The 24,842-nt window shown below is 41.5% G+C and overlaps 1 protein-coding gene across 1 annotated transcript in view; it reads left to right on the top strand.

Moving 5' to 3' along the window:
* DDX42 (DEAD-box helicase 42) overlaps nucleotides 1-24,842 on the top strand; it is a 51,059-nt gene that overhangs the window by 24,586 nt on the left and 1,631 nt on the right. Inside the window, 14 exon segments of the mRNA XM_021066770.1 lie at nucleotides 4,195-4,256; nucleotides 5,565-5,601; nucleotides 6,430-6,579; nucleotides 10,931-11,035; nucleotides 13,682-13,801; nucleotides 14,529-14,705; nucleotides 15,296-15,424; nucleotides 16,945-17,044; nucleotides 17,596-17,643; nucleotides 18,445-18,542; nucleotides 19,769-20,045; nucleotides 21,796-22,022; nucleotides 22,975-23,085; nucleotides 24,269-24,370. Coding sequence (XP_020922429.1) covers nucleotides 4,195-4,256; nucleotides 5,565-5,601; nucleotides 6,430-6,579; nucleotides 10,931-11,035; nucleotides 13,682-13,801; nucleotides 14,529-14,705; nucleotides 15,296-15,424; nucleotides 16,945-17,044; nucleotides 17,596-17,643; nucleotides 18,445-18,542; nucleotides 19,769-20,045; nucleotides 21,796-22,022; nucleotides 22,975-23,085; nucleotides 24,269-24,370 — 1,743 coding nt within the window.

Raw genomic sequence — 24,842 nt, 5'->3', positions numbered from 1 at the left:
TGGGGGCTTCTCCCCCCAGATCCTCAGGCGTAACCTGATGTGGGGCTCGGAACTCTGACTCCTGTGGGTGAGCCTCTGTAGTATAGTTGCTTTCCAGTCTCTGGGCTGCCCACCCAGTGGGCATGGGGTTGCTTATATCGTGTAATCACCCCTCCTACTGTCTCGATGTGGCCTCGTCTTTGTCATTTAGTGTAGGATATCTTTTTTGATAGTTGGCAGTCTATTTTGTTGAAGGCTGCTCAACAGTTGGTTGTAATTTTGTTGGTCTTAGGAGAGAAGGTAAGCTCCAGTCCTTCTGCACTGCAATCTCAATTCTGTTTCCTGGAAGTCTTAAAATACAAGCATGACGTCTATTTCTTTTTCTTTTCTTTTTTAATTTTTAGGGCCGCACTTGCAACATATGGAGGTTTCCTGGCTAGGGGTCCAACTGGGGCCACAGCTGCCAGCCTATGCCACAGCCACAGCAACACCAGATCCAAGCCATGTCTGCAACCTATACCACAGCTCATGACAACGCCTGATCCTTAACCTACCAAGTGAGGTCAGGGATTGAACCCTCAACCTCATGGTTCCTAGTTGGATTCGTTTCCATTGAGCCACAGTGGCAACTCCCATAATGTCTATTTCTTATTAACATTCATGACTTCGCTGTAGAAATTGAAACTTGTGACCTCTTTCTTAAAACTCTTGTCACTGAATTTTGTGATTTTACATTTTATTCCTTATTTCTCTGACTTTTCTGTTTATTCACTTAATTACTTTTTTCTTAGGAAAAATTTTGACACATACAAAAGTGAATAAAATGAGCCCCCCACCCAGCTTTATCAGTTAACAGGTTTTGGTCAATCTTTTGTTACCTTAACACTTTTCATCCCTCTTTTAGATTATTTTATTTATTTATTTATTTATTTTTGTCTTTTTGCTATTTCTTTGGGCCGCTCCCACAGCATATGGAGGTTCCCAGGCTAGGGGTCGAATTGGAGCTGTAGCCACCAGCCTACGCCAGAGCCACAGCAACACGGGATCTGAGCCGCGTCTGCAACCTACACCACAGGTCACGGCAACGCCAGATCCTTAACCCACTGAGCAAGGGCAGGGACCGAACCCGCAACCTCATGGTTCCTAGTTGGATTCGTTAACCACTGCGCCACGACGGGAACTCCTCTTTTAGATTATTTTAAAGTAAATCTCAGACATATCATTTCGTTCATCAGCATTTCTGTAGTTCCATAACTCTTAAAAAATACTACTTCCATTATTGTACCCCCCCAAAAAATTCTTACATAGCCATTTGACCATTACCTGTCATTCTTGTGATCCTCTTTCAGTTTTTCAAATGATTCTCCTACAGTTCTCTATTGATATGCTGCCTTCACTCTTTTTATATTCCTTAGTGACCTCATCTACTCAAACTTAACTTCCATGTGAATAATTAATAGCTTTAGTTCCATAGTGTCTCTTTGATTTCAGCTCTGCTTTTTTAGAAGCCTACTGGCCATTTTTACTATGGTGTGTCCCCTGACACCTTAAACCCAATTTATCTTTTTTTTTTTTTTCCCTCATCAGGTCTTTTGCTTTATTTCTCTTAATGGCATCAATATTCATACAGTGACGTTGAGTTTAATTTCTTCCTTTGACTTACCTGTCTCATTTTCTTTTTAGCAGGGGATCAAGCACCTTCATGACTTGCTGCATTTAATTCTCAGAATATAAAGGAGAGTAGGCAGAAAAAATATATATAAACGTTTTAACTAATAAGAAAAATGAACCTTAAGATAATTCACTTCCCTTCCCCAAATCATAATGGCACTATGTGGCAGAGCTGGGACTCTAATTTTTCTTGCTTAGTAGTATTGAGAACTACCTCTTGTGCATTACATCATGCTGCCTTTCCTCTCGTCATTTGCCAGTTTCTGTCCATCTTTACAGTATCTCTTGCATTTCTTTCTTCCTGTTTCCACTGTGGTCATCTTAACTTTATACCTGCATTAACTCTTGCCTGATCTAAATTCTCTCCCAATGCTTTAGGCTCCACTTTCCCACGTATATGGTATACAACTCAGAGTAATTAGACTAAAGCATGTTTCTTGTACTGCTCCTCTTGGCTTGAAAACTGCCCCTTTATTGCTTATGAAATAAAGTCCTTCTGGATTCCTCAATTACTTGTTACCTGAAGTTTTCAGCCAAGATTTTCTCTCTCCTCTAAGGAGTAGGGAAAGAAAGAATCCAATATGTATGTGTTTTTGTTTGGCCTAATAAACATTGCTTTTTAAAATAAGAGCCAACATTTTTAAGATCAGGAGATTTTGCCCAGAAGTTCAGACTTGAAAAGTGGGAAATCTGGGGGTTCCTTCAGGGCTCAGTGGGTTAAGGACCCACCATTTTCACAGCTGTGGTGCAGGTTCAGCCCCTGGCCTAGGAATTTTTGCATTTCCAGGCCAAAAAAGAGAAGGAAAAAAAAAAAAAAAAAAAAGGCAGGGCTGGGGAGGAAATCTGGCAAGCCTAGCCCTGCATTCTTGCATGGCAAAAACAGGCCAGCTGCTGAGCAAATGGCTGCATGCTATAGACAAAGCAGGCTTTTTCTAGTTCACCAGAATCCCATTAGTCCGTTTTGTCTTCTTGATATTGAAGCCATCATTTAGAACCGTTTATCATAACACTTGAGTTGTAGTTTTTTTATGGTGGGAAAATATTTTTCTTCAGTTAGTCTTCTATCAAATACCAGAAATTAACAGACCCGGGGGCTATGTGATAGAAGAGTGAGAGCATGCTTCTTTTTCTTTTTTTTTTTTTTTGCTTTTTAGGGCTGCACCTGTGGCATATGGAGGTTCCCAGGCTAGGGGTCTAATTGGAGCTGTAGCCACTGGCCTACTCCAGAGCCACACCAGTGCCAGATCTGAGCCTCGTCTTCGACCTCCACTACAGCTTATGGCAACACTGGATCTTTAACCCACTGAGTGAGGCCAGGGATTGAACCTGCAACCTCATGGTTCCTAGTCAGATTCGTTTCTGCTGCACCATGATGGGAACTCCTCATGTTGTTTTAACAAGTAGAAGTTATTGCAGAATATGTTTTAACCTTGGGGGGAATTACTTAATTCTTCTGACCTTGATTTTTACATGTATAAAACAAAGACTTAATTTAGATCAATAATTATCAATTTACTGTGTATTAAGAATTGCCTTCGGAGGAGTTCCCGTCGTGTCAGTGGTTCACAAATCCGACTAGGAACCCTGAGGTTGTGGGTTCGATCCCTGGCCTCGATCAGTGGGTTAAGGATCTGGCGTTGCCGTGAGCTGTGGTGTAGGTCGCAGACACGGCCTGGATCCCGAGTTGCTGTGGCTCTGGCGTAGGCTGGCGGCTACAGCTCTGATTTGACCCCTAGCCTGGGAACCTCCACATGCATGGGAGCAGCCCAAGAAATGGCAAAAAGACCAAAAAAAAAAAAAAAAAAAAAAAAAAAGAATTGCCTATGGAAAATGGAAAAAAATGCATGCATTTAAGTCTACCCTTAAGGATTCTGATTGATTTAGTAGGTTTATTTAGAGTAGGGTTTTTCAGCCTCGGGACTATTGACATTTGAGGCTGAATAATGAATAATTCTTTGTTTTGTGGTCTGTCTTATGTATTGTAGAATGTTTGGCAGTATCTATGGCCTTTACCCACTAGATGTTAGTAACAAGCCCCTACCCCAAGTTTGAACAGCCAAAAATGTCTTCTGACATTGCCAAATGTTCCCTCCAGACAAAATTGTCCCAGGTTGAGAACCACCTTTCCAGAGCTGGATCTGGAAATCTGCATTTTTTACTAGTCCCTTTGGCAATCTGATGTAAATGATTGTAAGCTACACTTCGAGAAGGCTGATATGCCTGAATTTAAGGCCTTTTGCAGCCATAATTATAACATTAACTCTTTAAAAAAGTGAGCATTCAGGCATTTTTGTTAATTTTTCCATACATGGTATATTTGCAGATAAAAATCATGCAATCCATGTATAGCCAAGTTTTGAGAACATTTGAATATTGCTCTTTGAAAAAGAATTGTCAGACAATTCGATTGCATCAGAATGCAGTTGTTAAAATGCATAGCTTGAAACTCTGGTGGTGCTTGTTCAAATCTAAAAATTCTTTGTAAGGAAATTTCCCTTTCAGGATTTTTAGTTGCTGATTCTGTATGACCTTTTGTTTCATTAGGATCAAGCAGCTAGAGACATGAAGAGGCTTGAAGAAAAGGACAAAGAAAGAAAAAACGTGAAGTAAGTTGTTTTCTTTTCCCTCAAAAAGTTACATGAGAATTGCCATAGTATTGTAAAGCCTAAAGTTTATAGAGAAAAATTAAAACACACAAATGTCTTGACTTGAAGTTATTCATGTATTGTGAATAACATTTCTGTAGGTAATAGAAATAATTTTGCATTTGTAATAGTTAAAAGGCTTTCTCTTTGGTAGACTGTTATTTGGTATTTGACTATAAATAGTTTAGTAAACATAAGAATGAGTTAATAGTGAGAGTCAAGAGAGCATCATTAGTAGAGTTTGGGTTTGTTCTGCGTTTTGTCCCATAACTAATATAAAATAGGTTTATGCATATGTGATGGATTTTGCGAAGTAATGGTGATTATGTCACAAAAACTATGTATATTATTAATAAATAATAAAACCTAATTTATATAAGGAGTGACATCCTGCTTTAGCAGTCAGAATGTGAAATACTTTATTTTCAAGGAAAGAGAAGTCTCTTCTTTCCATTCCTGAATATACTCTTCTTAAGGCTTTTGCTACCAAGCACAAGGAGGCATGGTTGGACTTTTCCTTCTGCTTGGCCTTCAGTGCTCAGGCCCTCCCCAAGGTTCCTGTGCCGCATGGAGGTTCAGCCCACCCTTGGGTGATTATTGTGTCTCGTGTTCTTTTCCAGCTTCCCTACATTGGTGGTGTTGCTTGCCTAGGTTAGGCAGAAAGTCTGATTAAAAAGAGATGGTGGTGGGAACTAAGCAACCATTCTTTCTAGAGCTCCTGAGAGGGGCAAGTGGCAATGGTCCACTTCTCCATGTGAACCGTTTGGGAATTTTAGTCCTAATCTTTAAAAAGTTGAGGTAGTTTTTCTCTCTTTCCCAAGGATTTTTATATAATACAGTTGCTCCAGAACCAGAAACTCTGGGGCACATTAAGAAGTTGTAACCTTCTTGTTAGTGTATACCAAATGCATGTTTTTTGTTTCTTTAAATATAAAATCCTTTTCACGATGGTGTTTGTCGTATGGGGTTGACAAAGCTAGGATCCTTGGGTATCTACCTTCAAAAGATTTTACTCCTTATATTCTTGTTAGTATTTGACTTTTCTAGGGGTACCATAGCCCATCCAAAAGAAATGCAAACTTCAGCTTATAGAGTGAAGCCAGACATGTATGATGGATGGTTAGTTTACAGTGTGCTTATTGCTGCTTTGTTATTGTTAGTGTTGAGAGTTCCTGTGCTGTATGGAATTCAACACTAATGTGCTATAAGTATGGAGCTGGGTATGTGGAACATTTGCAGGGAAGTTTGTTTCTCCGCTTGTTTTTCCAGGGGTATTCGAGATGACATTGAAGAGGAAGATGACCAAGTGAGTTCCTATGCAGTATTTCTCTTTTACTTTTACCCCACAAAGTCTGTACTGGGGACAAGCTAGAGCTTGCCTTTACTGAGATGGCCATTCCTGACGTTCAGCAGGGAATGTCATTTGACTTGTTCCTTTTCTACGAGGGTGACCGATTGGTATTGTAAAGATTCACGTGGCTTTCCCCTATGTTGAAGACGGAACTATGGTTCAACCATTAACATCAAAAACAAATATGAGCTTTATTCAGCTAGATTTTTTTTAATTCAAAATTAATGTTCTGATAAGGAGTAGAGTAGTGGGGGATCTACAGATGGCCTCTAGCAACATCTATCCTCTGTTTCTAAGGGTTCTGTTTGTGGTTCTTGTGTTTTAAGATGGAACATTAAATGACTGTCCTTTAGTAATTTTTTTTTTCCATTCAGTTGTGGGATTGTGAGAAGGGAACCAGAGTGAGCAATAGTCCTTTCCAGGTTTGTGACCCTTCTAATCAGTGTTAACTTCCAAACTTGGATTGGTAAAGCCACAGCATATGTTTCACTGCTCTGGGCGGGGTTGGTAGACACCCCATCCCAGGAAGGCCGTGCAACAGACAGATTTGTAAGTCTTCTGTTAAGCAAGCTAAATCATTTTATGGTATTGTCTTACTCGTTTCCTCCGATTGTCCCTCTGAATACTGCTGTTGTTAAAGGAATCATTGCTAGTAAGAGTCTTGCCTTACTTGGTAGGTATTTGTACTGTGCAGTCATCTGGTACACTGTGTGCACTAATTACAGGAGCAGAGCTGTTCTCATTTGTATCTGGGTATGATTATGTTCTTGTGCTTTCCTGCAGGAAGCTTATTTTCGGTACATGGCTGAGAATCCAACTGCTGGTGTCGTCCAAGAGGAGGAGGAAGATAATTTGGAATATGATAGTGATGGGAATCCAATTGCACCTTCCAAAAAAATCATTGATCCTCTTCCTCCCATTGATCACTCAGAGGTTGGTGTTTCTTGCTGAATTTAACTCTTCTTTCAAGCTGATACAGCTCTTCAGCTTTCGTATTTAGGTTTCCCTGATATCAGAGTACTCTTGATTCATACTCCTTATATCACGAGAATATTTGTTTGGGATTTTGTCATCTTTGTCAAGTGCCAGAGTCAGAAAGTGGCTGAGTGGTTGAAACTTTGTAGATTATATTGTTGTACCCAGGTACAGCTGAGTCACTTGCTCGTATTCCTTTTTAGGCCAAGAGTTGTTTTCAAGCAATTGTTGTTTTTCAGACCATCACTTACCATTCTCCTTTCACAATGAGTCCCTGGGCCTGCATTTGTGTTTTTTTGTTTGTTTTTGGTTTTGTTTTTTTGGTCTTTTATAGAGCTGCACTTGGCATCATATGGAAGTTCCCAGGCTAGGGGCCAAATCAGAGCTGTAGCTGCTGGCCTACACCATAGCCACAGGCCTACGCCACAGCAACCTCAGGATCCGAACCACTGCGACCTACACCACAGCTCATGGCAATGCCAGATCCTTTAACCCACAGAGCAAGGCCAGGGATCAAACCTGCATCCTCATGGATACTGGTCAGGTTCGTTACCACTGAGCCATAAGGGGAACTCCTTGGTTTGCTTTTTAATTGTTGTAAGTCTTTACTATTTCTCCCAGATCTGGGGCAGATGAAAGACTGTTCCTTAAAAGTGAAACCAAGAATCACAGGTTCTGTAAACCGGGAAAAGGAAATGAAGTTATCAGTATACTCACTTGGGGGGCGGGGGGAATTTAGTGTTTGAACCATGTTAAATAAGAGACTAGAGCTTGTGTACCCTAGTGAGTCTAGATCTGCAACAGTGGTTTTCAAAGTGTGGTCTAAAGATTCCTAGAAGGATCTTTTCAGGGAGTCTACAAAGTTAAAGGAATTTTCTTTTTTCTTTTTTTTATGTCTTTTTGCCTTTTCTATGGCCGCTTCCCGTGGCATATGGAGGTTCCCAGGCTAGGGGTCCAGTTGGAGCCATAGCCACCGGCCTACGCCAGAGCCACAGCAACTCGGGATCTGAGCCGCATCTGCTCACGGCATCGCCGGATCCTTAACCCATGGAGCAAGGCCAGGGATCGAACCTGCAACCTCATGGTTCCTAGTCAAGTTCGTTAACCACTGTGCCACGAAGGGAACTCTAGGAGTTTTCGTAGTAATGCCAAGATTATGTGCCTGTTTCACTGCCTCAGCATTTGCATGAATGGCTAAAAGCAATGCTGGCATCTTATGATGAATCAAGACAGTGGTAGCAACTGTTCTAGTAGTCAGTGTATTCCTCCCTGCCAGACCATCTCAGTTTAAAGGAAAAAAAGGGAAAAAAAAAAAAAAAGCATCAGCTTCGTTTAAGAATATCCTTGATGGAGTTCTTGCTATGATGCAGTGGGATTGGTGGCATCTCTGCAGCACAGGTTCAATTCCCAGGTGTATAGCAGGTTAAAGGATCCAGGGTTGCCACAGCTGTGGCATAGGTCACAACTGCGGCTTGGATCAGATCCCTGGCCTGGGAACTCCATATGCCTCAGAGTGCCCAAAAAGAAAAAAAAAAGAATGTCTTTGATGAAATAGCAAAAATTATTTTTTATTAAATCTTGACCCTTATGTTTCATGTCTTTTATTCTGTTTGACAAAATGGGAAGGGCAAGGAAAGCAGTGGTCTCAAGGAAGGACACTTAGATGTTTGAGTTGTGAGCTGAACTAGCTCCCTTCTTTTCATGGAACACCATTTTCACTTGAGAAAATGAGTGACATATCAAGGAAAACAGTTTAAAGTGTTTATTGCCAATGGTAGCAATTCAAGCAAAAATGGGAAGTTGAGAAATGTATTCACCACAGTGAGCTTGACAGCTTTCTAAGTCTGTTGTAATGAAAGTGATGATGTTAGTCAAATGTAATATATGTATTTTATTAATTATGTAATGAAATGTTTTAGATGATCTGCATACCATCTCAGTGAATCAGGTATTTTTAGATGGCCAGTGCATGATGTTAAGAAATCGTGCATGATGGAGTTCCTGTCGTAGTGCAGTGGTTAACGAATCCGACTAGGAACCATGAGGTTGCGGGTTCGGTCCCTGGCCTTGATCAGTGGGTTAGGGATCCGGCGTTGCCGTGAGCTGTGGTGTAGGTTGCAGACTTGGCTCGGATCCCGCGTTGCTGTGGCTCTGGCGTAGGCCAGTGGCTACAGCTCCGATTCAACCCCTAGCCTGGGAATCTCCATATGCCGCGGGATCGGCCCAAGAAATAGCAACAACAACAACAAAAAAGACAAAAGACAAAAGACAAAAAAAAAAAAAAAAGAAATGACCACTTGTGGAGTTTTAGTGTGGTATCAAAGAAGAATAAGTCCACAAGTATCTGAAAGGTTATGGATAAATACTCTCTGCTTTTCCAGCTTCCTACTTTTACAAGGCCAAATTTTCTTTGATCAAAATAATGTATTGGAGTTCCCATCGTGGCTCAGTGGTTAATGAATCTGACTAGGAACCATGAGGTTGTGGGATCGGTCCCTGGCCTTGCTCAGTGGGTTAAGGATCCTGAGTTACCCTGAGCTGAGGTGTAGGTTGCAGACACGTTGCTGTGGCTCTGGTGTAGGCCAGTGGCTACAGCTCCGATGGACCCCTAGCCTGGGAACCTCCATATGCTGCGGGTGCGGCCCTAGAAAAGGCAAAAAGACAAATAAATAAATAAATAAATAAATAAATAAAAATGTATCACAACAATTTGGATGCAGTAGGAAGCATTTTCTTTTAAATCAAACATTAAAAAGATTTGCAAAAATGTAAAACAATGTTATAAAGATAATTTTTATTGAAGCATTTATTTGAAAGGGTAATAGGTTTGTTACTTTTAAATCAGTTATAAATTAAAATTCATAGTTGTCTTAATTTTAATAAAGTAAGTATCAATAGTTAACCTACAAAAACTGGTGTTTTCATTAAATGTAAAGGGCACCTGAGATGAAAAAGTTTGAAAATTGCTGCCCTAGACCGGAGTAAGGATTATCTTCACTTTTTCTGTTTCCTTTTGTGCAACTGTTACCACATAAGGAGTTGGTATTTTACATGTGGCAAATGAAACTAAATATGTGAAACTAATCTAGGAGGGTACATCCATGATAAAGAGTGAAAAGCCAATAAGAAAAAAACATACAAATGTTTGAAATTGTTATCTAATAAAACACGTGAGGTACTTGACAAAGTGCTCAAAGTTCATCATGTCTGGGATATCCTAAAGTTGTCCTAATAAAATGGGCAGGCTGCCAGGAGAGGAGAAAAAAGATACCGCTTTTTTCATTTTTCTTTTTCTTTTGGATCAAAAAAAAAAATTAGATGTAAAAATTTATATATTGTAAATTTTTGTGAACAAAGACAAAAATTCTTGCCCTCCTGGAGCCTCCATTCCGATAAGAGAACTGAAGAAAATCCTCTTAATGGCCTAGTGCGGCATTGTGGGGAGCATACCAAAACGTCCTACTAATAATGCCAAAGGAGATTTTCTTTCTTTTTGTTGATTGTGCATAGATAATTTTAGGCTGTGTCTAGAATTAAGAAATTTTTGACCATCTACCAAAGACTTAAGTTCTCCTTAAAAAATAAGTTTATTGTAAATAGCTACATGTGTTTTTTTTGGGGGGGTTGTTTGTTTTTGTGTTTTTGCCTTTTCTAGGGCCGCACCCGCAGCATATGGAGGTTTCCAGGCTAGGGGTTTAATTGGAGCTGTAGCCACCGGCCTGCACCAGAGTGACAGCAACTTGGGATCCGAGCCACACCACAACTCACGGCAACGCGGGATCCTTAACCCACTGAGCGAGGCCAGGGATCAAACCCACAACCTCATGGTTCCTAGTCGGATTCGTTAACCACTGCGCCACCACAGGAACTCCAATAGTTACATGTTTTTAAAAATAATAGAGCTCCCTCTAAAGGCAGGGCTCTCCCCAAAGGAAATATTAGTAATGTTTTTAAATGCCTGGGTCAAGGTAAACAGTTTACTCCAAAACATAGTTAAGTGCTGTAGATTGGAACACACAAGTCTTTGGCTTTAGCGATTGCTTAGTCTGCATCATGGCTGTTCACATCTGAGGTGTCCTTAAGAGTCTCCTTAAGAAGTAGGTTGGTGTTAATATTGAAAACAGGAATAAGAAAAAGTACTGGCCATGCTTTTGGAATTTGTATCATGAATAAAATGAATTCCTTTGTTCTCTCTAGCTAGTTATGGCTTTACTTGTATAATATTTGTAAAGGGTTATTTTGCATTAAAATCAAACTTACAGGATTGACTCTTGAATTCTAGACTAACTTTGAATAATTGGACCTGCAGATTGACTATCCACCATTTGAAAAAAATTTTTACAATGAACATGAAGAGATAACCAACCTCACCCCACAGCAGCTAATAGATCTCCGACATAAGCTCAATCTTCGGGTAAGTCAGCCATTAAGGCAAATATTCATATGAATGTTAATTAGTCCAGAGTTGATATTGCTTATACAAACTAAAATAACCTTGAATTTCTTTTCTAGTGGTCCCTGAACTATCTCTATACAGTAATAATTAGATCACTTGGGCTCTTTTTTTTTTTTTTTTTTTTTGTATGGCTGCACCTGGAAATGAAAGTTCCCAGGTTCAGGGTCGAATCAGAGCTGCAGCTGCTAGCCTAACCTAGCCACAGCCATGCCAGATCAGAGCCGTGTCTGCAGCCTACACCACAGCTTTCGGCAACACCAGATCTTTAACCTACGGAATAAAACCAGCGATCGAACCCAAGTCATCATGGATCCTTGGGTTTGTTATCGCTGAGACATGATAGGAACTCCCCTCGGGCCTTAGGTCTTGATTTTATTGTTTTAGTTTTCTATTTTAGTATGGCTTTGGCTCTTATGTCTTGATTTTATTGTTTTAGTCTTCTATTTTAGTATGGCTTTGGCTCTTATGTCTTGATTTTATTGTTTTAGTCTTCTATTTTAGTATAGCTTTGTTTTTTTTTTTTCCCTTTCTATTTTTGGCTGCCTTGCAGCATATGGAACTCCCAGTCCAGGGATCAGCTCGGAGCCACAGTTAAGACCTAAGCCACATCTGTGGCATTGCCAAATCCTTAACCCACTGTGCAGGGGTCCCAGTGCTCCTAAGACACTGCTGATCCCAGTTGTTTTTTCCTTAAATGTGATACACATGAGTGCTGTATGTATCTGTTCAGTCAACTTTGTATGTTGTGTTGGAACCATAGGTCATGTGACCTTAAAACTAATCAAGTATTTCCTCACTGAGAACAGTGTGCTGAGAATAAGAGCTGTGTTGGGTGGGCTAGAGATGAAGACAAAGGCGCTCCCCATCTTCATGAAGAGGAGACAAGACTAATAAAAGTGAACAGATATGTGAAATCTTAAGACTATTTTGAAATTAAAATTATATACAACACAACTTTTTTTTTTCTGGCAGTGCCCATGGCATGTGGAAATTCCTGGGCCAGGGATCAAACCAGAGCCCCTGCAGTGACAACACTGAATCTTTTTTTTTTTTTTTTTCCTTTTAAGGGCTAAACCCGCAGTATATGGAAGTTCCCAGACTAGAGGTTGAATCGGAGCTACATCTGCCAGCCTACACCACAGCCGCAGCAACACGGGATCCTAGTGGCATCTGCGACGTATACCACAGCTGACAGCAGCACCCGATCCTTAACCCACTGAGTGAGGCCAGGTATCGAACCTGCATCCTCATAGATCCTAGTTGGGTTCATTACCACTAAGCCACACAGGAACCTCCACAGTGCCAGGTATACTTATTAACTTGCTGTGCCAGAGGAGAACTTGGGCACACTTTTTTTTTTAATTAGAAGATGAATTTAACTTTTTTTTTTTTTTTTTTTTTTTGGCTTTTCTGGGGCCACTGCTTCGGCATATGGAGGTTCCCAGGCTATGGGTCGAATTGGAGCTGTAGCCACTGGCCTACGCCAGAGCCACAGCAACAAGGAATCCAAGCCGCGTCTGCAACCTACACCACAGCCACAGCAACTCGGGATCCTAGTGGCACCTGCGACGTACACCACAGCTCACAACAACGTTGGATCCTTAACCCACTGAGCGAGGCCAGGGATCAAACCCACAACCTTATGGTTCCTAGTCGGATTCGTTAACCACTGAGCCACGACGGGAACTCCAGATGAATTTAACTTTTGAAAACATGCATGTACTGATATCAGAATATTAGTTTAAATTGTCCACTAAAAAGCTTTGGGATGCACAGTGGCCACACTGTTGAGGGTGCTACTAGATAATAAGTGAAACATACAGATAAAACAGTGATGTTTCCTCTGGTGTGGGCAACTTTCTGGCCTTATAAGTTGCTGCTTGATATCAGAACTTCTGTTTGCTGAGGGGTTGTGTGTGCACACATGTTATGTGTGCTTGTCTGTTTTCTAAGAAGTATCCCTTCAAAAAAAACTTGTAAGTGAAATCCTGATTGGGAATATCAACAACACCCAAGAAGCACTGAAAGGTTGTCACTGTTGGAGGTTGAGCCTCATTCTTCACCTTGGTACAGTTCAAACAATTGTTGGCCGTGTCTGAATCATCACTAAGTGGAGCATTCGCTCTTCAGGCATAACTGAAAACGGAGACAGTAGATAGTATCTTTATAACTAGTAGGTATAGATGCATCTAATTTGGAGCTCATTAACACTCTTCATTTTATTTCAAGAGTAAATTTAATCTTTTCTTCCTCCTGATTAATGGTTATGCAAATGGGGAAAATATTAATGACTTTTTCCAATTTACTGAACATTGCTTTTTATTTCTAATGAGAAAATTAATTTTGATTTAAGAGATTCCTGTACCCTTTATCATTTAAAATCAAATGACTGTTATCTCAGGAATGCTTACCTTGGAGTTTTTTTATGAGGTTTTAGATCTGTATATTGTTTGAATTTTACCTTTTCAAACAGTGTAGGCTGTTGGCAACATTTTCACTTCTTCATACTCCAGGTAAATGCTAGATACAGGTAAATACTGTTGAACTTCCAGTGCTATTTATTTTGAAGTACAAGTCATTCCTGCAAGTTGTCTTTAACTCTAGGTTTCTGGTGCTGCACCTCCTAGACCAGGAAGTAGTTTTGCTCATTTTGGGTTTGATGAACAACTGATGCACCAGATTCGGAAATCTGAATACACACAGCCCACTCCAATACAGTGCCAGGTAAGTAAAACATAATGAAGGAAAAGTGAAGTAGAATGGCATTCAGTGACTGTTACTTTTTTTTTTTTTTAACTAGCAAGTCAAGCAAACAGCATTATACTGTACAGAATATTGTACAGTACAGAATTATATTGACATGGATAGAATTTTTGAAATCTCTAAAAATTAAAGAGCAAAAGTGAATTTTTTTACCACTCTGAAGTTGCTAAGTGGCTGGGAAATGTTCTTTTGTGTCTGATAAATGTCTTGAAAATTGATCTGAAGTAACTGATCATTAGGCCTAAACTGAACCAAAAAAAAAAAAAAAAAAAAGATTTGTGTGGGGAGACATTTAGCACTGTTACTGATTAGAATTCCTTTGTCTGTGGCCTGAAAATTCTCATTTATAACCAAAAATAATAGCTTCTGTCTCCCACTTACATATGGATTTTATTCATTCCTGCACAATTCAGTATATGGATGAGATTGGATAGATATCCAATTCAGTATATGGATAGGTAGTCTGTATCTTCTCAAGGGGATGAAATTTTTTTAAAATTTAGCAGTGATGATATCATTTCCTACGAATCAAGAATTTCTTGTTACTCCATAGCCAGTATGCAGAGTCTGGGATATTTTTGTCCCATTGGAGATAAATGTCATTAATAGTCATTTGTCCTTCCCCAGATTTTCTTCAATACATCTTTAAAATCGAAAGTTTAGAGTGGATGCTTTTTTTTCTCTCTAGGGTGTACCTGTGGCGTTAAGTGGTAGAGACATGATTGGTATTGCCAAAACAGGCAGTGGAAAAACTGCAGCCTTTATCTGGCCCATGTTGATTCATATAATGGACCAGAAGGAATTGGAGCCAGGTGATGGACCAATTGCGGTGATTGTGTGTCCTACTAGGGAGCTTTGCCAGCAGGTATGTGTTTTATATAGAAGCATATGTAAACTAGTAAGAGATTAGCCAGTCAAGTGGGTAGAATTACCAGGAAACCTTTTTTTTTTAATTGTAGTAAAATACCAAAGTTTACCATTTTAACCATTACTATGTGTACAGTTCAGTGGTTTTAAGTATGTTCACATTGTTGCACTACCAGGAAACTTCTGGAAAATATTATTTGTTGTGTTTTTTCTATATAACCAAATACTTTTCCCTAAAAAGACTATTGTTTTAAGGAGGTAGGGGGACCCTGATACGGGAATTGTTTGTATTGTTAGTTCCTAGCATTTTCCTCCTGGGTTAATTCATTTTGTTTGATAGAAAGGCAAAGACAGGGTCAGGAACAAAAGTGAAAAAGAATAATCACTATATAAGATTTTAGATAGTCTGTTGAGATGTGATAATGACACTCAAATCACTTACTTTCTAAATAAAATTGTGATTTTAAAGAAATGCTTTTGATTTTCTATTGACATCCCATTCTGTGTACTTTTCATAACTCCTTTTTGGGTTCCTGACAGGTATTTGTTAGTGTCAGAGTTTGTTAATTTGTCATGTCAACTCTGTAGATCCATGCAGAATGTAAGCGGTTTGGGAAGGCGTATAATCTTCGATCAGTGGCTGTGTATGGAGGAGGGAGCATGTGGGAGCAGGCCAAGGCCCTTCAGGAGGGGGCAGAGATTGTTGTCTGTACACCAGTAAGTATGTCTTGGGTTTAAATAGCTTTTCAGCCTCTCTCGATACGGAAAAAATGTTGGAGGGCATTTCTTCTGAAATGTGGTAACACAGGGTTGAAAATACTCCGATGAGTTCTCATTGTGGCTCTGTGGTTAACGAATCCAACTAGGAACCATGAGGTTGCGGGTTTGATCCCTGGCCTTGCTCAGTGGGTTAAGGATCCAGCGTTGCCGTGAGCTGTGGTGTAGGTTGCAGACTTGGCTCGGATCCTGCGTTACTGTGGCTCTGGCGTAGGCTGTCAGCTACAGCTCCGATTTGACCCCTAGCCTGGGAACCTCCATATGCCGCAGGAGCGGCCCAGGAAATAGCAGAAAGACTAAAAAAAAAAGAAAAGAAAAGAAAATACTCTGATGGAGTGACAGCTGATGGCTTTGGTTTATTTTGATTGGTTGACTCAAATAGCAGTCATGTAAGATTCTCTATGTGTTACAGATTCCCCTCTATCTCTAGCAAATAGTTTTTCTTATACTCTCTTAGAAAATGGACTTGTGTTTACTGTGAGCATTAAGAATCAGAAAGATGCTCTGAATACAGTCAGAACTGCCTAGAAGATTGTAGCCTAAACATTAAAGCCCATCGATAAGGCTTTAAATTAGGTCGCTTCAGAATGCCTCACAAAAATACTTCTAACCAACCATCTTCCCGCCATTTATTTATTTGTTTATTTATTTATTTTCTTTTTTTTCTTTGGTTGTCCTGCAGCATGTCGAGTTCCCGGGCCAGGGATCAGATCCAAGCCACAGTTGGAACCTATGCCAAAGCTGCAGGTATGCTGGATCCTTTAACCTGGGGCAGGGATTGAACCTGCATCCTGGTGCTACAGAAACACTGCTGATCCCATTGTGCCACAGCGGGAACTCCTATTTTTGTTCATTTTAAAAAAAATTTTCCTGGGAGTATTGTTGACTTACAGTATTGTTAGTTCTTCCCACAATTTTCCCTCCTTCCCTCCCTTCCTCTCTTTCTTCCTCTCCCCCACCCCCAGTTTAAATCAGTTAATGTAAGGGGAGAATCCAGTTGAGTTTTCACATTTTCTATTCTTTTAGTCTCTGTGATGTATACAGTTTGAGGCTGTCAGACTAGTGTCTGTTACAGTCTTCTTGCCATGAGCTGAACTCTGGAAAGTTCTTATAAATGCCTTTGATTATATAGTTGACCCTCTACATCAGCGGGTTTCACCCAACTCTGGGTTCCACTAAACCAAGGAGTGAAAATATTCTGGGGGAAAAAATTCCATAAAGCAAAACTTGAATTTGCCATGTGCTGGCAGCTGTTTACATGGCACTTACATCGCATTTGGTATTATAAGTAATGTAGAGATGATTTATGGTAGGAGGGTATGTGTAGGTTATATATGCAAATACTACTACCTTTTATTTCTGGGACTTGAGGGTCCTCATGGCGGGTGGGATGAAGGATCCTAGAGCCAGTGCCTGGCAGATGCCGAGGGATGACTGTGCTTACTGTTCATTTCTCATAGGGTCGACTGATTGATCATGTGAAGAAGAAAGCTACTAACCTTCAAAGAGTGTCTTACCTTGTATTTGATGAAGCAGATCGGATGTTTGACATGGGATTTGGTATGCCTTGAATCCCAGTTTCTTCTGTCCCCATCCTCAGGATACTAATTTTTTCCATGTCTTTTCTAGACTTAATTTTTTCTCTATGTGAGAGAAGTTAAAAATAATCCTGGGTAGGGTTAGACCATAGAGATATAGCTAAGACAGTAACTATTTGTAGGAGTTCTCTCAGGAAAAGTCTGTTAGGCCTAACTAGGTTGTAGACATTCGAAAGTGTCTGGGGGAATATTATCTGTAGGTTTTATCTTTATTCATATGCTCTTGATGGTGGAGGCAAAAGTGTGGTATTAGATAGGTGGATGTCATATCATTCAAGGCTCTTTGCTTTCCAGTCCTCTTGAACTTACCCAGCTGTGTGAAAATTCTGAACAACTGTCTTTATTGACTGGAACTACTGGGCTAAGCCCAGCTAGGTGGAGCATAGGCAATTCTAGAATTTCCTTAATTCTTAGAATGTCTCGTATGAAGATTTCTTACTAAAATGAGTTTCCAGGCATCCCAAACTGTCCTACAGACTTATAATATTAATTTTACTCTTCTGCTTCTTCCAGAATACCAGGTGCGATCCATAGCAAGTCACGTCCGTCCTGACAGACAGAGTACGTATGAAGCAGTTTCATTAAGTCACAATTTGTACTCAGGATAAACACCTGTTTGTTTATCACAGTTACAGCAGCAAAAATGATCTCGTTTGTAGTCATGAGAAACCATAAATGGGAAGGTAATAACTGTTTACCTGAACTGGACAGGACCTTAGAGGTCATCAGATAGAATGCGCTCCTTTTGGTAGATGGTAAAACCAAGGCTGAGAACCAAATGACTTGCCTTAATTCATGGTTTGATCACTGTGTAGACAGTACACAGTGCAGATCTGCTCATTTGAAGTCAAGAGCCTTTTTCTGAACCATGCTCATAACTCTGTCTTAACTGAAAATGTGTAAAAGCAGAATAAGGGCAAAATTTTTTTTCCTTTGTCGGACTTCCCATCGTGGCTCAGCAGAAACGAGTCTGACTAGCAGCCATGAAGACGCAGGTCCGATCCCTGGCCTTGCTCAGTGGGTTATGGATCTGGCATTGCCATGAGCTGTGGTGCAGGTTGCAGACCCCGCTCAGATCCTGCGTTGCTGTGGCTGTGATGTAGGCCGGTGGCTACAGCTCCGATTTGACCCCTAGCCTGGGAACCTCCATATGCCACATGTGCAGCCCTAGAAAGACAAAAAAATTCTTTTTTTTTTTTTTTTAAGTATCATTGCCTTACAGTGTTGTGCTAAATGAGTCAGTTTTTAAACTAAATTTAAATTTCAGGCAGATTTATTTTTTTTTTAACAGTGAGAGTAGGAAGCTTAGTAGGTATTCAGAAAGAAGTCATACTGTTTAACAGAATTTACTTTACCTTTTAGCTCTCTTATTCAGTGCCACTTTTCGGAAAAAGATTGAAAAACTGGCCAGAGACATCCTGATTGACCCCATTCGTGTGGTGCAGGGAGATATTGGAGAGGTAACCCTCCCTGGGGCTAGATGGGTCTAGTGGGTTATTTCTCATATTATGGAGTCATGGAATTAATTTCTCAGTATTCAGAGGGGGGAGAAAAAAGTTATGCATTTAGAGATGAGGCAGCATGTTTCAAATTTGCCTTAAAAAACACAAGGGGGGAGTTCCTGCTGTGGCTCACTGGTTAAGAACTATATCCATGAGGGTTTGATCCCTAGTCTCACTTAGTGGACTAAGGATCCAGCATTTCTACAAGCTGCAGTGTGGGTTGTACATGTGGCTCCCCTTGGATCTGGCATTGCTGTGGCTATGGCATAGGCTGGCAGCTGCAGCTCCAGTTCAAAACCCCTAGCCTGGGAATTTCCATGTGCCGTGGCCTTAAAAAGAGAAGAAAAAAAAAAAAAAAAGAAAAGAAAAAAATGCAGGGAGGGGGATAGGTGAAATAAGACTGGCAAAATGTTAATTGTTGAGTTTTGGTGATGGATACATGGAATTTGATTTTGTTCATTTTACTCTTTGAATGTTTAAAAATATAAAACAGTAAAAATTTCCCACAATAGAAAACTTTTTTGGGGAAAAAAGCAAGTTTTGCCTGAAAGAATACTGATCAGTTAGGGTGGAACTGGCATTTTCCATGATTGTGGGAGGAGGCTTGCATAGCATGGAGTGGGGTGATTAAAAAGGCCTGGTTTAAAATGAGTTCAGGGTTGTGGGTTTTTTGGGGTTTTGTTTCCCCTCTTACCTGTACGTGTATGCCCTGTGGGGAAAATTTCTCCATTTTGTGATTTGGAAATTAATTAAGACTGCCTTGATTATTATTAAAGTTGTTTGCCATGGTTATTATTAAAGTTCTGTGCAGTTAGCATATCAACATTGCATTTCATTTCTTAGTGCTTTCTGTGTGTGTGTATGAATTGTACTAGGAACAGTAAGTGGGACAGACAGAAAAGGAGCTACTGGGAATAATCTGAATAAGCATATGGAAAAGTATGACAGAGCGTTGGCCTTGCCGATTAGGTATATATATGTACACATCAGGAGGGGGGTGGAGAATACTGATTGGAGGAGACACCTAAGATTGGGGCTGCACTTGACTTGCTAAAGGAAGGCCCAGTGAGAAGAGGGACTGTTGAAGGTTCTCTAGGTGCAGGCAGAACACATGGTGTGTGGGTCCTTGTTCAGGCGCCCTGGGCACAGAGGATGGTCATCTTTTTCATTCTTCTTCTTTTCAGGCAAACGAAGATGTAACTCAGATTGTGGAGATTCTCCATTCTGGGCCTAGTAAATGGAACTGGCTTACTCGACGTCTAGTGGAATTTACCTCTTCAGGGAGTGTTCTCCTGTTTGTTACTAAAAAAGCCAATGCTGAAGAGCTAGCCAATAACCTTAAGCAGGAGGGTCATAATCTCGGCCTACTCCATGGGGACATGGATCAGAGTGAAAGAAACAAGGTTATTTCAGACTTTAAGAAAAAAGACATCCCAGTACTCGTGGCCACAGATGTCGCAGGTAGAGTATGAATTCCCCTGAGAACCCTAGTTTTCTCTGCTGTAAGGGTACTCTGTCCTGTATATAAGACCTACAACAGGAGTTCCCTGGTAGCCTTGTGGATAAGAATCTGGTGTTGTCACTGCTGTGTTTCAGGTCACTGCTGTGGCTCACGTTCCTTCCCTGGTCTGGGAAGTTCCATGTACTGCAGGAGCGGTCAAAATAATAATAATAATAATAAATACCTATAACATCTGAGGAGGCTGATTGACAGCACTTGGCTAGCCTGCTGGTCACCCAGCCGTTCAGAGCACAGGGATCACAACCTGGGGCTCTTGGTACCCATTTTTCACTTAATGTTTCTGAAAAAAAGAATCCCTGCAAGTGGAAGATACTTGGGGAAAAATTGTTTATGCAGTTATATCATTGTGTGTCTGAATATAGTAGATATCTTACATTGATTTTTGAGTTGGGCATACTTCGCTCAAGATCAGAAAAAATTATAATGTATAATTTTTGAGTTTGTTCTTCTGAGTTTTAATAGCTGTCCTTAAAAACTGGTATTTTCGGAGTTGTCCATTGTGGTTCAGTGGGTTATGAACCCAACTGGTATCTGTGAGGGTGCGGGTTCAATCCCTGGCCTCAGTGGGTTAAGGATCTGGCCTTGCTGCAAGCTGCAGCGTAGGTCGCAGATGCAGTTCTGGCCTGGTGTTGCTGTGGTTGTGGCACAGGCCAGCAGCCACAACTCAGATTCAACCCCTGGCCCTGGGAACTTCCATATGCAGCCCTGAAAAAGCAAAATCAAAAAACAACCCTGGTATTTTCTCCCAGAAAGGAGGTCACATCTCAGCTTCAAGGTAAATTTGATTTTGGTTTTAGTTTTTTTGGTTTTACATATTTCTGGTGCAAGGGAGAGGCCTGGGCAGGTTATCGATGGTAGTAGGTAGATGACCCTTACACTAAGTTGGCCCAGCATCAGAGAACCTGCGATAGTGGCATTTGTTCTAGAAGGGCGGCTTGTGTGCCTGTATCTCAGCACACCAAACTGTGCACTTTTTTTTTTCTTTTTTCAGGGCTGCATTCTTGGCATACGGAGGTTCCCAGACTAGTGGTCAAACTGGAACTGTAGCTGCCGGCCTGCACCACAGCAACACCAGATCTGAGCTGTGCCTGCAGCCTACACCAGTGCCACAGGGAATCCCGGAAGTGGGAAGGCTTGGTATAACAAAACACACAGGACTCTTTTATATTTAGAAAGTGGGGTCCAGGAGGCACTCTGTTCCAAAGAACAAAGACCCTGAACTTTAGCCCACACAGCTTTTATTAAGGAAGGTGCTGTATGTAGATTAGTGGGCAGGAGCAGGCACAGGCAGTGACAAAGCTACGTCTTAGTGAATAATAAAGGAAACTATTAGCACTGGTGCAGCTGCTTCTAGAACAGCATAGTTTATGCATAATATCTTTGTAGGAGACCCTGTACTTTAGAATGCTGCTTCAGCAGATATTTGCCTTCTGCAGAGCTCAGCTGTTCAGTGGTCTCCAACACACCAGAGCTCATGAAATGCTGGATCCTTAACCCACTGAGCAAGGCCAGGGATCAAACCTGCGTCCTCATGGATACTCGTCAGATCTGTTTCTGCTGAGCCACAACGGGAACTCCTATGCACTTTTCTTAGATAAAAGGAATGTGGGTTCCTAGGAGGTTAGCACTTTGGGTTACTTTGGTGTTTTGACTCCTGATGTAGAATAATGAATTTGGTTGTTATTTCAGCCCGTGGTCTGGACATTCCTTCAATTAAGACCGTCATTAACTATGATGTGGCACGAGATATTGATACCCACACTCATAGGATTGGCCGCACAGGCCGAGCGGGTGAGAAGGGTGTGGCCTATACCTTGCTGACCCCCAAGGACAGCAATTTTGCTGGTGACCTTGTCCGGAACCTGGAGGGAGCCAATCAGCATGTTTCCAAGGAACTCCTAGATCTGGCAATGCAGGTGAGGAGCTGGGCACACTTGAGATTGCTGCCAGCTGCCAGTCCAGAGGCAGATAACGTAAAACCACGACAGTAAAGTCCGGCGTGCAGGGGAGCACTTGAAGTGCAGATTGCTTATCCTCTCCTTTCAGTAACCTTTGTGTTGAAAAGCTGTTCCTTTCATTGTGCCAAAATTTGTCCCTCTGAAATTTCCACCGCATGCTTCCGCATTAACACTTGTGAGCAAGTTTAATCTCAGAGAGAGCTGCTGTTCTCCCTGCCCTTTCCCCTAAACAGTCTTTGGGGGCTAAAAGTGTATAATGTCTCTTCTTCAGACCTACATCTCAGACCTTTGACTAAACTGCTTATCAGTCCAAACTGAAGCATTCTACTGAATTAAATCTTAGTTTGGTTTGGTTTTTTTGTTTTTGGCCATGCCTGCAGCACATGTAAGTTCCCAGGCCAGGGATGGAACCTGGGCCGCTGCAGTGACAATGCACAACTAACCTGCTGCACAACAAGGGAAGTCCCAATCTTTTTTTTTTAAACTTTGTCTTTTGTCTTTGTAGGGCCACACCTGTGGCATATGGAGGTTCCAGGCTAGGGGGTGAATTGGAGCTATAGCCGCCAGCCTACACCACAGCCATAGCAACGTGGGATCTGAGCCGTGTCTGTGATCTCTACCACAGCTCACAGCAATGTGGGATCCTAACCCACTGAGTGAGGCCAGGGATCGAACCTGTGTCCTCATGGATACGAGTTGGGTTCATTAACCACTGAGCCACGACAGGAACTCCTGGAATTCCAAATCTTGAGTTGTCTTAATACACACAGCCCCCAAGCTAATCTGTGGTTCCTCCCTTGCTATAGATACATCAGCTGAAGATGCAGCAAAGAATTCTTCCCTCCCATTTAGTTTCTTCTTTGATGTCCTCTTCCTCCCTTGGCTTAACCTTGAATTGTGTTCAATACAGAATGCCTGGTTTCGGAAGTCCCGCTTCAAAGGAGGGAAAGGGAAAAAGCTGAACATTGGTGGAGGAGGCCTAGGCTACAGGGAGAGGCCTGGCCTAGGCTCTGAGAACTCGGTGAGTCCAGAATACAGTAGTGCCCCCTGGGCTGGTCCTGGGTGCTGGGTGACGTCCGGATTGTTCTCATCTACCTGAGCACCTCAGTGAGGTCACAGCCCTGTCTAGAAGGGAGTTGTGTTTAATCTGATCCTAGTCAATACAGTGCTGGTTCTTAACATTATTGACTTTCGATGAGAGATGCACGTGTGTACTCAGCTGACTAGGGTGCTCAGGAAATCAGTCAGTCAGCAGTGGTTCTCAAGTTGTGGCCACTGGGCCAGTAGCAAATGCAAACTTGTGCCCCACCTTAGACCTGGTAAATCAAACTGGAGGTTGGGCCCAACAGTCTTTTCATAAGCCCTCCAACACTGGCCTAGAGCACAGGGTCACTCTAGCTGTAGCTTGTAATTAAACTCAAGAATGATCCCTTCACCATCTGGGAAATCACATCAGAGATGGGAGAGGTAGTAGCTTCTCCCACAATCCAGGTAACAAAACTTATTGCCCCCGACTGGCTTTCTTAACTTTGTTTCCTGTCACTTTGATTCTTAAACCAAGTAAGAAAGTGGCCAGTCCACATTTCTGGATCATTTATTATAGTTAACTTGGTGTCTTCCTTAAATAATCGGTCCCCACGTTACAGTGCTGCTGCTAATGATGATGTGGCCCATGCAGGTGTAATAGTAAGCACTTAATATGTGCTAGGGCCACCCCAAGCAGCTGCACATGTTTAAGTCCGTCTTCGCAGCCACTTGGTGAGGTAAGTACAGATAATACACACTGAGGCACCCAAGGTCATACTGAGGTGAGTGTTAAAGCTGAGATTCCGACTCTTGAACGTGTGGATCCAGAGCCTGAGCAGTCATGTGTGTGCTGTCCTGCCTTGTGGCTTTTTAGCTTTGGCATAATTTACATTACATAATGTTTGTGTGTATAAAACTACATGATCGGCTTTGGACATATTCTGACCTCATTTCTGATTATTAGGGTTAATTCCCAAAAATAGAATTACTCAGTTGAAAGGCATAAATATTTTTAAATGATTCATTACTGTGCCTTTTCTCACAAAGCATGAATAACTTTCTAAAAATACCTTTTTCCCATTTCAGCTCCCACTTCAATTTTCAATCTATTGAGCCCCAGACTGGCAGTGGGCTTTCCTGCGTATTCTTCCATCCTCATGGGTGTGCTTCTTTTTTAGGACCGAGGAAATAATAACAATGTAATGAGCAATTATGAGGCCTACAAGCCCTCCACAGGAGCCATGGGAGATCGGCTGACAGCAATGAAAGCAGCTTTCCAGGTCTGAAATTAAGCATTTAGCCAAACGAGCTTTCAGCAGTACCTCCTGGGCAGTGATCAGGGGGCCTAGTCTTCCTGAGGTGGTAACTGGCTTTGCAGGATCAGTGTTTGCTGGATTTAGGTAGGGCCTTCCCCATTTTCAGTTTTGAGTATCAGCTTAACTACAGCTTACCTAGAGATGCATGCATAGAGGCTAGATAAACCTCTCTTGCTGGTCACTTGCTCCACTTGTGCTCAGGGCTCTTGTCCTGCAGCAGAGTTCATGTTCCCTCCCTCCCTCCCTCCCTCCCAGCCCACCTCCAAGGCCACCGTCATCTGGTGGAGAGAAATTGTGATTTTGTGACTCTTGTGAACTCAGAACCCATCTTTCCTCTATACCTACACTTCCAGTTAGCTAGCTGGGCCTTGATTTACCTATTTCATCTGTCTCCAGATTTATGTTTCAGGCAGATCCCAAGATTTATTGTTTCCAT

The sequence above is a fragment of the Sus scrofa genome, chromosome 12, assembly GCF_000003025.6.
Source record: "Sus scrofa isolate TJ Tabasco breed Duroc chromosome 12, Sscrofa11.1, whole genome shotgun sequence".
Classification (NCBI taxonomy): domain Eukaryota; kingdom Metazoa; phylum Chordata; class Mammalia; order Artiodactyla; family Suidae; genus Sus; species Sus scrofa.
This window is presented reverse-complemented; position numbering and strand designations above follow the sequence as displayed.